This window comes from Gadus macrocephalus, chromosome 12, assembly GCF_031168955.1.
Source record: "Gadus macrocephalus chromosome 12, ASM3116895v1".
NCBI classification, from domain to species: domain Eukaryota; kingdom Metazoa; phylum Chordata; class Actinopteri; order Gadiformes; family Gadidae; genus Gadus; species Gadus macrocephalus.
The window spans coordinates 11,114,435-11,126,621 of NC_082393.1; the positions used below are offsets into that span (position 1 = coordinate 11,114,435).

Consider the following 12,187-nt stretch of genomic DNA (forward strand, 5'->3'; position numbering starts at 1 on the left):
AGAGGTCATCTCATCAAAGTTCACCTTCACACTCCCAACTATTTTAGTGTCCTACCGCCCAAAGAAAAACAAGAATGTGGTACTTCTGAGCATACTGATATAATCATCCTTGACTACAACTAGTTATGGTGACCGGAACGTACAGCTGCAAAAGGATGACGCCTCATGTCATCTTCCACAGCATCATGGACCTTTCCTCCTACAGTGCCTTTGTGATATGGAGAGAGATCAACTCTAGCTGGATGCCTCGTGAGCTGGAAGGGTGTTCCTGGAGCAGCTGGGAAAGACAATTGTGAATCCATTCATCGAAAGAAAGGAGCATCTCCCCTGCACAGAAGCATCTGCAGCTGTTGTGTAAGCTGTTCCGAGGGCTAGATCTTGTGTCAACCTGCGGATCAAACTTCCCCAGTCACTTCCCCAGCTGGGTCAAGTAAAAGGAAGAGGTGTCAGATCTGCCCACCAAAGAAGGAATGTAAAACATGTACTCTGTGCAGCAGTTGTAAGAAATATATCTGCAAAGGCTGTGCATGCTGCCCGATATGTGCTAATTGGGGATTTGGTGAAAGCCGGACAGTTTCAGGACACAGGGTGTATACAGAATATTAGGTAAACGCGAGGGTTAAGAATCCGTGTATGGTTCGTTCTTTGAATATTCCGATTTAAAACAAAATCAGAAAAAACAATTAACAGTCGTTTTTGGTTTTTCGGATTTGTTTTTTAATCGGAAAAAGGGCAAAAGGAATAAACAAATAAACAGCATTTTATTTGTGTTTGTGTTTTGTGTGATGGTTTTTTAAACCCGAAACAGAAAAACAAGAATAGATACATTTAGAGTTATAGGCAACACCAGAAGGCAGAACGCAGCAAAGAAAAAAGAGCCAACCACTTAAACCATCAATACACTGTCTAATTATATTTAGCCTTAGTTATGGCCGCACTTGAACCGTATGGTGATTTATTCGTGAACTATTTGACACTGGAAAGACACACGACGCGATCAGTACCGCTCTAAAGCAATCTGGTGCCCCGAAGTGCTCCGTTATGATGGTGAGGAGGTTCTGTGTGGAGCACAACCTTCGAAGAAGAAATCTAGTTTCCGATTTAGTTTCAGATCGTCCACTCGCAGACTAAGTCACATGCTCCAAAGGAAAACAATAAAGCTGGCCATTGTAGAATGCGAGAGACTCGATGGAACGTTTGAAACGTCTTTATATGTATCTTTTTTTAATCCGCGAGCCCTTTTCCCGGCATTCATTGCGGTTTTATCTAAATATCACGCAAACAAAACAAGCAACTGGATTATTCAGTTTTCCCGTTTTGATTTTAAAAACAGAAAAATACTGTTTATTTGTATATTCCTTTTGCCTTTTTTCGGCTTCAAAACCAAATCAGAAAAAACAAAAAACGACTGTTAATTGTTTTTTCTGATTTTGTTTTAAATCGGAATATTCAAAGAACGAACCATACACGGATTGTTAAGTGGCATTATGTGTTATTGTTTTAGATACTTCTCTGTATATGTTGAGTTATGCCAAAGCTAGCTGACCAGCAGGAGGAGCCATTTCTCTTAGAAAAACTAAAAAAAACCTTAATAAGTTTGGGGAAATTAAGGATGCTCTAAAACAGGGTTATTCAACACGTGTTAAGCAATGGTATGTGGTAAGCAGGTAGTTCGTGGGATTTTATTCTTGGAACAAACTTATTCACGATAATAGAAATACAATGTAGATAATATATTTTTTATATATCATAAATATTTGTATGTTAATATCCTATTTTGGGCTTGTTATTGTTTAAAAAATAGTTTAGCATTGTGCTTTTCATCATGTTTCCATTCTGATGTTTCTTATTGATGTTTGGTTTGTGTTTGCAATAATAGCAAAATGGGAAGCATAGCTTTTGCATTGCCTTCTTTTTCTTTCCGCTGTCTTCCCACTGGCCATCTTGGTGATTGGCTCCCGCAAAAACAAAATCAGAAGGAGAATGAAATGTCAATCTATGAAATAAACATTTAACTTTGTCAATTATTAACCTATAGTACATTACTCCTTACAGACAACCTTTTAAAAAACTGATTGGGCATGGTGTCTTATTGCTTATCTGGACACAAAGGACTGAAAGGTTGTATCCGATTCCTGTGGTTGGACATCTTTAAGCCCAGTATACCAACAATATAATATGGACACCCTCAATCTATTGCTTCATGCTCAGCATGAAAACTGGGCCATTCTCTGAATAGCTTTCAAAAATAAAATATATAGTTTTTTGCCCTGAAGGCAATATATCAAACTGAGATATACTAATCATCAAATAATGTAAAAAGGGCCAATGAAAGGCCTGCTGCCAGATCAGGTAGTCGGTCCATCTCCAGTATAAACGTCACCTTACTTGGCAGTTTGCTGAATTGACTTCATTACATCCTAATTCAGAATAATCATCAGTGTAGCCTCTTTGGTATAGAAATCTAAAATATTGTAAATGTATTGTCTTGTAAGTCAACTTTATGACATTCTTAAAAATAGTCTTATTGAGAATGTGCCATGGATCAAACAACAGGCCTGCTGTGAGCCGCTGCCATGATGCCACATTTCATTCTGAGAGGTTCACTGGAGCAAGCGTGCACAAACCCACAACAAGGAAAGATGGTGGTATTGGTGGTGCGGTCTGTCCATCAGTCTGGGAGTCCGGCCACCTGTTGCCATGGAAACAAGACCCCTCTACGGAGAGAGTATTGAGGCATAGTCGCATACCCTCTCTCAGCCGCCCTGTGCAGCTCATTCAGAAGGCTGAGCCCCAGGGATCTCTAGAGTAAAGGTCACGCAGCAAAGCATCTTGGTAGAAAACCTACAAAAGTTCTGCTACTCAATTTCCCTTCTGTTGCCTTTTTGCTTCTCAATGCTGAACGTCCGAACCCCAAAATAATCCTTACCAGAATCCTTACCGGCAACAACCTAGGGATTTTTTATCCTTGTTCCCCGGTTAATGCATGGCGGATCTCTCCGACAGACTGCCAGCCCTGTGGGAGGGCCCATGATGTCGATGCTGTTGCTGTTGTTGCTGCTGTTGCTCTTTTAACTGTTGCAGTTGTTGTAGCTGCTGTTGTTGTAACTGCTCTAGCTGTAGTTGCTGTTGCTGATGTAACTGCCTTTGCTGTTGTTGCTGCTGTTGCTGCTGCTGTTGGTGCTGCTGTTGCTGCTGTTGTTGTTGTTGTTGTTGCTGTTGTTGCTGCAGAGCGGCAGCGAACGCACCCTGCTGCTGCAGCGGGAAGGCTGACTGCATGATGAATTGCTTTCAGTGATTGCCGTGGAGCAGCCGGGGAGCCTGGAGAGTGGGAAAAAAATCAAAGGATATCAATGGTTGTAATATTACCTGGAAGTTAGTTGGGGCTAGCAAGCAGGCTAACTTAATGCTAATGTTCCAAACAGGGACACACACCGTTATCACATAAAGGTGTGTGTAACCACGAAACCACCTGCAGTTGAGAAACAGATGATGAGAGTAAGGAGAATGGTGGTGGAGTTCAGAGTGTGTTCCAGTCTGAACTCCACTGGAACCCAGTTGAGTGCAGGCCCAGTATATGTTCGCTGTTAGCAAACTTTATCCATCTAAAGTCTGTCATTGACTTGTGGATGCTTTAGAGCAGGGGTCCCCAACCTTTTCAGCACCAAGGACCCGTTTGATTCTCCAAAAAAATTCACGGACCGGCGGGGCGGGCCGGGGGGGGTGGGGGGGGGTGGGGGTTGGGTTATGTTGCGCAGAGGTTGCCAATTTGTTGATATTGATATTGATAGTGTTGTGCATGCATTCATTTAAAATAACTAGTTCCAGTTATTTATGAACAATGAAGGTAACAAACTCTTAAAAAAGAATGTGAACTTGAACAAGTGAAAAATGAACAACTATGAACATAAATATATTGAACTAAACTTGAAGTAACATCTATCAAGTGTAAACATGCACAACACAAAATGTCAGTAAGGGAACTTAACACGCGTTTGTGAGGCCACAGAATAGGCTACAATTCAGTTTAATCAGTGGGAGCCCTTTGCTTGTTTCCCTGCAACAAGAAGGTTCCATCTGGGGGTGATGGATGACAGTGACACCCTTAGCGTGTTTGAAATGTCCAATCGATTGCGCAATTTTGTTTTAGTTGCAGTCATTGCCGAAAACCCGGCCTCGCATAGGTACGTGGTGGGAAATGGAAGCAACGTTTTCAGTGCTTTTACGGATATCTCGGGATACTCCGCTTTGGTTTTGATCCAAAAACCTGCCAGAGAGGTTTGCTCAAACACACTTTTAAGACCACCATCATTAGCTATTTAGATCATTTGGGCTGAATCCGAATACTCATACTTGACTGCTATATAGTATGCATTTTGTAGTACGCCACAAATATAGCACGTCCGAATGCTCAGTACGCATTGTGTAGTACGGAAAACGTTTCCGAATACGTACTGCCGCCAAAGTAAACAACAGAGTTCACTACGCTATCCCACAATGCAACCGGAGCCTGGTAACGAACGAAGAAGAGATGGCTGACCCGACACCACCAGAAAGACGTCGTAGAAAGCGGCAAAAAAATTAGACATTAAAAAGAGTAAAATAGTAAAGTAAGTAATTAAGTAAAAAGAGACATTTTTAATTTAATAGCAACGATGACAAGACGGAAAACAGGTAACTTATCAAGGTAATTTTGCCGGCATCTGAGGGGAGATACGTCATCTCCAAACATCCGGTGGAGTTTCGGCGATGTTCGGAAGCGTTCTGAGGCGTTCTACGCATAGCTGTAGACCGTACTGCACTGTCAAGTGTAGTACCGTCAAGTAGTAGACACTGAACAGAAATAGTATGTACTAAGTATTCGGATTCAGCCTTGATCTTCCTCCTGCACTGACAAGTGATTCGGGAGATTGACAAATGGGTTGCGGATCCACTCATTCGTTCGCCGTGGATCTTTGGATGGGAAGTAACGTTCAAATTCATTTGAAAGCGCAACAAGGTGATCGCGCACCAGCTGCGGGAGAATGGGCCCTGCCTCTCCCAAAATCCCCATTAATGTTTGGAACATATCGAATACTCCCCTGTCCACTCGTCGTCCCCACAAATCAAGCTTGGCTTTAAATGCAGCAACTTTATCTGCTAGTTTAAAGACTGTCGTCATTCTCCCCTCTGGAGTGTCAGGTTGAGCTGAACTCATAGTTCTGACACTACTGTTGAACTGAACAAGTGAAGTGAGCTTAGGCTGCGCGTGCAGCCGCTGAAGCCAATACGTGTTGAGGACAGGACAGACAGACAGTTATGGCTAAGAAAATAAGTTAAGACCTTGCCAAAAATGCAAACATGTTATGTGCAATCTAACAACTGCGTATAGACTTATGGCATGTAAAAGAGTGACAGTATTGCGAAGTAAATTGAGTTTATTAAGTGTGCATGCATTTTGCATGAATTTAATGATTATTATTTTTTTTTCTAGTCATGTCGTAGCCTACTAACCTATGGCCCGGTTAGGAATGTCCCGCGGCCGGTGGTTGGGGACCGCTGCTTTAGAGGGCTGTTCTTTTACCTGGAGGAACGGGGTCTGCTGCGCGGCCATATGGGCCTGCGTGGGCTGCAGTGCCGTGCTCTGGTGCGGCTGACCCTAATGCTTCTGCGCCGTCCGCTGCTGGGAGATACCATGGTGTGTGCCTGGCCCTGCTGGGGAGCGAAGGCTGTCACCAGCTGACCCATGAACATGTTGGTGGGCAGCATCAACAGGCCGCATGCCACCTGGCCCGTCAACAGCTTTGTGAGGAGCTGCTGGCCCGCCGGGAACCTGGCAGGAGGAGAGGAGGACGATTCAAGTCGGTTGCCTCCTCACACAATAACCCAGGGTGTAGGGGCCAAAAATGCATATTTGGTCTGTTTGTTTATTGTTTATTTCGAAGGGTTACTCACACTGTTTTGGTTCATGTCACTTCCGTTTGATTGACACATGGGTGTCGTTTAATCTGTATACCGGGGCACTCACGCAGGCGGGGGTTAGAGAGACAAAGGGGGTTGGTGGCGCTCCTGATTATATTTTCTGTTTACCGTCAAACTACCGTCAAAACTACCGTCAGTAACAACCCTCATTAGCGTTGTCATCGTCATCACTTTATCTTTTATTTATTTATTTTCATTACCCTCTAGAGGTTCTCATTCATCAGTTGTCATTCGGTCTTCTAATAAACTCTCAAACAATATTCATCAACAGACTTGGATTCATTGAAGGACGCGTAACTGCCTGGAGCCCACCTAAGCCTCTTAGCGGCCTTTATAGGAAAAGGTCGCTACAATACAGGGTTGTTACGACCCCTACTCGTTCAGGGGGAAAAAGGGAAGTAACACACACACAACCCGGTGGATTGGGGTTGTAATTATCGTGTTTTATTATAACCCAACAAAGGAATAGCAGGTAACAATCATCAGAAATGGGCCGCTAGGTGCTGTCAAAACAAGTAACCAAATATAACCAAAAGAGAACTCCTTAAAATAAAGTGGAGCTACCTGTCTAATAACTAAATACGAATGATCCTAAAAACAAAACCTAACTGGCTACTCTAGCATAATGAAAACCGAAATACAAATGATCAGCACCCCCTAAACCTAGTGTGGCTAAACAGTGACAAACCTAAATGAGTGCAAATGAACAACATCAGTACAGAGGGATCCTTCTTACCCTGGCCCAAATCTGGGAACACACAAACGTAAACTCTTGCTCTCAAACAAATGCGACTACGCGCCTAGATTCCCTACAGGTGTCTGCCCCGCTTGCAAGGCACATTAGGCTTTTATACGCCTCCACGGCGCCGTCGCTCTCTGGTTGGTTCCGGGGACGGAAGGACCCGCCCACTTGAGCTGCTTTGGGGAAAAACAGGAGGGGTAGCGCATGCAGAGGGAGGGGAGACAATGCGGTCGGCTCACGGCCTTAACATTCCCCCCCTTAAAATGGCGGCCACCGCCTATCAAAATACATTTTCTAGCATCAGCGGCTACAGAGGGGGACCATTTGCGTATCAGGAGATCCTCCTCCACGTAATAGGCTATCCGCCCGTCAGTTGCGTTGCTTTTACTCACCCCCTTTGAGAAACACCTTTTCAATGACAGGTCAGCCTTTTGCGCCTCACTTAGGCGAGCTCGACTCATTGGGAGAGACAGACGGTCACCGACCGGTGCGTCGGGACCCCCAGGCCCCGCAGCACTGTCACTACGGGTTGCTTTGGGGAAAAACAGGAGGGGTAGCGCATGCAGAGGGAGGGGAGACAATGCGGTCGGCTCACGGCCGTAACAGGGTATAGAGGAGAGGGGGGATGGGAGAGGAGACGGGGGAGGGGATGGTGAGAAGGAGGTCAGCGGAGGAGAGAGAGGGGAGATGGGAGCGGAGCGGGCGGGGGTTGATTCTTAATTATATCTATTTTTCTGGAGGCCATTCACGTCTGTAATAATTCAGAATTCACCAGAAAATATATATCCGAAAATCATATCATTGATACATTTCAATTATTCATAGGAAAATGTACAGTGTATCAGAAAATCCGCTCTTCACTTTCCCCTCATTAAAATAGTTAATGAGACATAAGTCCAGTCTATTCCAGGTCAATAAGATGAGTGGTTTCAAACGAAGGCTAGATACCTCATCTGGCCCGATCGCTCATCGGGGAAGGAGGTGGTAGCGCTGGAACCGGTGTTCTGGGACAGGCTGGTGGTCAACTGGACCAGATGGCTCGCACCCTGCTGGGCGATCATCATGGTGTTGTACAGTGAAGCGGGATGCAGTGCGATTTGCTGAGGCTGCAACACAACAACACACAGCTGCGAGTAGCGGGGCATTCATTTTTAAAACTTGACCTGGTGATTCCTTTGACCTACTGCGGACAGTAATTGTCAATCTTTCATATAAATATTATTTGTTAAAATATTAAGTAAAGTAAAATATTAAGTAATAATACTGTTATAATCAAATTCTTGACCTTTAATCAACACGTCATTTTCTCTATGCGTATGTGTTCCATTTACTGTACACAGGGCCTCATTGTAAAAGAGTCCTGGGACTCAATTCAGCAATCAATATGAGTTATAATATATATAATCAAAGATGCTGAGGTGGGAATAATGCCTATGATGGTAAGAGCAGAGCCCATATTCTTAACATAAATGTCACATAAGCCATCATGTGGTTTTTAATTAAGCTACAATGTTGCATTTGTACCAACACACTGGTGATTTTCTATCTTTGCATGTAGTTTTTATGCAAAATTGCATGCATGTATTATCTAAATTGTTTCTTCCTTGATAATAATTGCAATTCGTCCTGGCTCTTTAGAGAGCTTAGGGTTGGAGGTTGCCATGTATTTAGAATAGAATATAAACTTTAATGTAATTTATGTAATATGGCCTGTGAAGCAGTTTCAGACTGTAACTGTGATTAAGGGCTTTACAAAAAAGAAAAAAAAGACTTGACTTGAAAGTAGGTAGGGTGTATGCAAGGGTTACGTTGTGTCTGACCTGCGGGGAGCTGTGTTCTGCTCTCGCATGAGGCTTTGCTGGGGCTGGGCCTGCTATTGGATGGCGTGTTGCGACTGTATGCTGCTCTGTAGGCTCGCTGTAGACACCATCTGGCCCTGCAGGCTTAGAGCGCTGCTTGCCTGTACGGAGCCGCCCCGGATGATCTGTACGCCGCCCAGATCAGTCCCCCTGGTCCCTGCAACAGGAACTGCCCCATCTACCACAACAAACACAACATCAACATCAATCACCACAGATAGAAGATAGCATGGAGACTGCTGGGCTCAAGATAGCCTCTGCTCTTGTGATTGCGCATTGTAATACCCACAGTGAGGCTTAAATAAAGCCAGCCTTAAGAAATAGTAAGATATATGCTGATATATATCTTCATTTATTTTTATTTGATGATCATTTATATGTTATGTTTAATGCTTTTGATGTTAGATGTACAACAGCTCATGTATATATAAAACTCTAAAATGTAACACCAAGCCCAGACAGATCAAATTTTTGTTTGGGCTTTATCTCCCGGAAGAGTTAAACTTGTTAACAAAGAGCTCATTGACCCTCATGTCCTCACTATTGTGAAGAGACACAACCTCAGAGAACATCACACAGTGATCTCTTTAAAGAACAGGAAAAGGCTGCCTGGTGTTCAGTGGCGGATGGGTCTCACCTGGATGTTCTGGCCCTGCACTTTCTGTAGCTCGTCTTGGATCTGCAACAGCTCGTCCTGCTGGCACTGGATGTTGGCCTTGGTCAAGCGTGTCTGCTACTCCAGCTGATCCTTCAGGTGCTGCATGGGCTCCTGCTGCACAGGGTCCTGCTGCTGGGGGAACTAAACCAGAGCCTGCTGGGGGCACACACACACGAACAAACGCGCAAAAGCACACACGCACACGCAAACGCACAGCAAACACACCCACATGAACGCACACAGTCACAGTGACACACAAATAATGTGCTTTGAGTTCCCATGTGCTAAAATTACACCCTTTCCTTTATTTTTATTCTCCAGCACTTTGATTCAAAAGTGCCCTCCAGGCCAGTGTTGTAATAATTGTATTTGATGCGGCTTGTGGAACATGATGTGCCACTAGAGTGCAGTCATTACAGGAAGGCGTTTGACGCAGGGGATTCCACTTCACTGAGGGATAATTTGCCCGCAAATATTGTGGTTCATGACGGCTAGCAGGAAGAGATGCTACTCCTGGCTATGCCCTCGTTGAGGAGGTCTGGGGGGGGGGGGGGGGGGAGTAGTCTATGTGGAGCCTGCTGTGTTTCTTATCACGTATGCACGGATTGCACCATTGAGTTCATTACTTGGCCACTAGGCTGTATCTGGTGTCGCTGTTGTTGATTATGCTGTTGTTGTTGCTGCTGCTGTTGATGTTTTTGTTGTTGCTGTTGTTGTTTTGGTTGTGACGCCATGGATGGAGCCATGTTGAGTTCTGTGGCCTGGGAGCTCATAGAGTGCTGGGCCCCGTTTCCCGATATCGATGGATCTTCGCTCGTAAGATCATTCTCCCGATGGATCTTTCGAACCATCGATAATTTCTTTGGAGCGTTTCCCGAAACTCCTCTTAACGTGAACGCGCATTCGCTGCACTCACGACGATCGTAGGATTGTACCTGTCTACTGACATGGTGCTGAAACGGGCTATGACGCAGGGGGAGACGCAGGAATGTCGGAGGAAAATGGGGTTAAAAAGGGTTAAAATATCTTCCCATCAAGGCCAACCGCAGAGTAGCCTACGAAAAGAATAGATTGCAATAATATGAATGCTAAAGATATTAAAACACAATTGATTACCGTATTTTCCGGACTATACGTCGCTCCCGAGTATTAGTCGCATCAGTCAAAAAATGCTCCATGACGAGGAAAAAAACATATATACGTCGCATCGGTGTATAAGTCGCATTTATTTTTAAACATTTAAACAAGAACGTTTAGTCTGGAGAGACTGAATAAAATTGCAATAGCAATATAGGTGTGTCGGTCCCACTCGTAGTTCTGAGAGTATACCGAATTCAGTGACACCGGGATTCCACCGGACGCGTATGCGCCGCGGTCCTAAACCTGAGCGCGGAGGGCTCCAGTTTTCGCTGGCCAAGTCATGCGCTGTGATATGTGTGACAGCTATGTTGCACAACATTGCAGCTAAGGCTGGGGTAGCTTTGGTTGAACCGGAGAACATTGAGGACGATGACGACGAGAATATAATTTATTCGGTGGTGCAGTAGGCTTGCAGTGTTCAGTTGTAGGCCTAATGAATGACGGTGCCATCTTGCGGCCGAAGATTATGTACGCACAATTTTGGCATACAAGTCGCTTCGAAATATAAGTCGCAGGGCAAGCCAAACTACAAAAAAACCGCGACTTATAGTCCGGAAAATACGGTAAGCCTAGGCCGACATATATATCAGTCCTAATCCTGAGCGCACGATCGGGAGGTGGAAGTTGCGCTTTAGATGCCCTCACAAGTCCAGCGGAGGGCTCCAGTTTTCGCAGTTTTCGCGTTCTGGCCCCCTGGGCTATGTGCTGTGACTTTAATACTGGGCTGGCGTGGACTCAGTTATGTGATCTGATTGGCTAAGCATGGTGCTGAACTCTTGTGGCTATGTGCGGGAGTTACACTTGTTTTTGGCCTTGAGCGTCTGGGCCAGGAGCGTCGCTTGCAACTGAAAATATTCGGGGCAGTAGCCCAGAAGTTAGAGTCCTTTTAAAACGGGGGTTTGGGTGTTTCTCCCCAGAGAATTTTTTAAAATCGGGCTGATGAATATGCAATTGTAACGTAGTTTGAGAAGAAAAGGAAAGACCAATCGTCGTGTCTGACTCACGTCGGGGCAGGCCTACTGGGGAGGTTAATGTTTACGCTAAGGATAGGAAAGTGCACCAAATACACCAGCAGCCAAAAAGAGAGATTGGGAAAGCCAGTAGACAAATAAAACCTGTCATGCCATGTGCCTATCCGATGTCAAGTGGACCGGGTTGAATTAACTGCGGGTCTCCTGAATCTGTGCAAACTAGAGCAGCACTGAACAGCAATATCGACTTGATGCGCTATGCATAGAGAATACAATTTGCAACATTTTGCAACAAATGATTCTAAATCTTCCCATAAATGTACACGTCAGAATTTTGCGTTTTTCACTTGTTACAATATTGCAGCTGTCAGTTGTCAAATTTGCTGAACAAAATGTTAAACTTCAATAATGTTCATAGTCAACTTATGTAGTCCACTTTTATAGTCAACGGCACACGCAAAGTACATCCATGGAATCAGCCGTTCAAAGCCAGTCTGCATGAATCGTATGACAACTGGATGGCAAGATGGCGCCGCGGAAGGCCGCCTCGGTACTTCGCTGCGCAGCGATATGTCCAGCTGCTTCACCAAAAAGGCACAGCATCGGATGTACTTCCTGTGGCAGCTGAAAAAGTTCAACCTGCCAAAGGCCATGATGGTGCACTTCTACAACTCCATCATAGAGTCCATCCTCACCTCCTCCATCACCATCTGGTACGCTGCTGCTACCGTCAAAGACAGGAGCAGACTGCAGCGTATCATCCGCTATGCTGAAAAGGTGATCGGCTGCCGTCCCTCCAGGACCTGCATGCCTCCAGGACACTGAGGCGTGCAAGGATGATCATGTTGGACCCCTC

The 12,187-nt window shown here is 44.9% G+C and overlaps 1 protein-coding gene across 1 annotated transcript; it reads right to left on the reverse strand.

Annotated features, from left to right (window-relative positions):
* Nucleotides 1-704: 704 nt before the first annotated feature.
* On the reverse strand, nt 705-11,802 carry clocka (clock circadian regulator a). Its single transcript, XM_060067388.1, is given in 9 exon segments — nt 705-3,321; nt 5,564-5,673; nt 5,676-5,812; nt 7,652-7,816; nt 8,512-8,704; nt 8,707-8,740; nt 9,200-9,334; nt 9,847-9,999; nt 11,797-11,802. Coding segments are annotated over 9 exon segments (1,275 nt in total). The 3' UTR covers nt 705-2,979.
* Nucleotides 11,803-12,187: the final 385 nt, after the last annotated feature.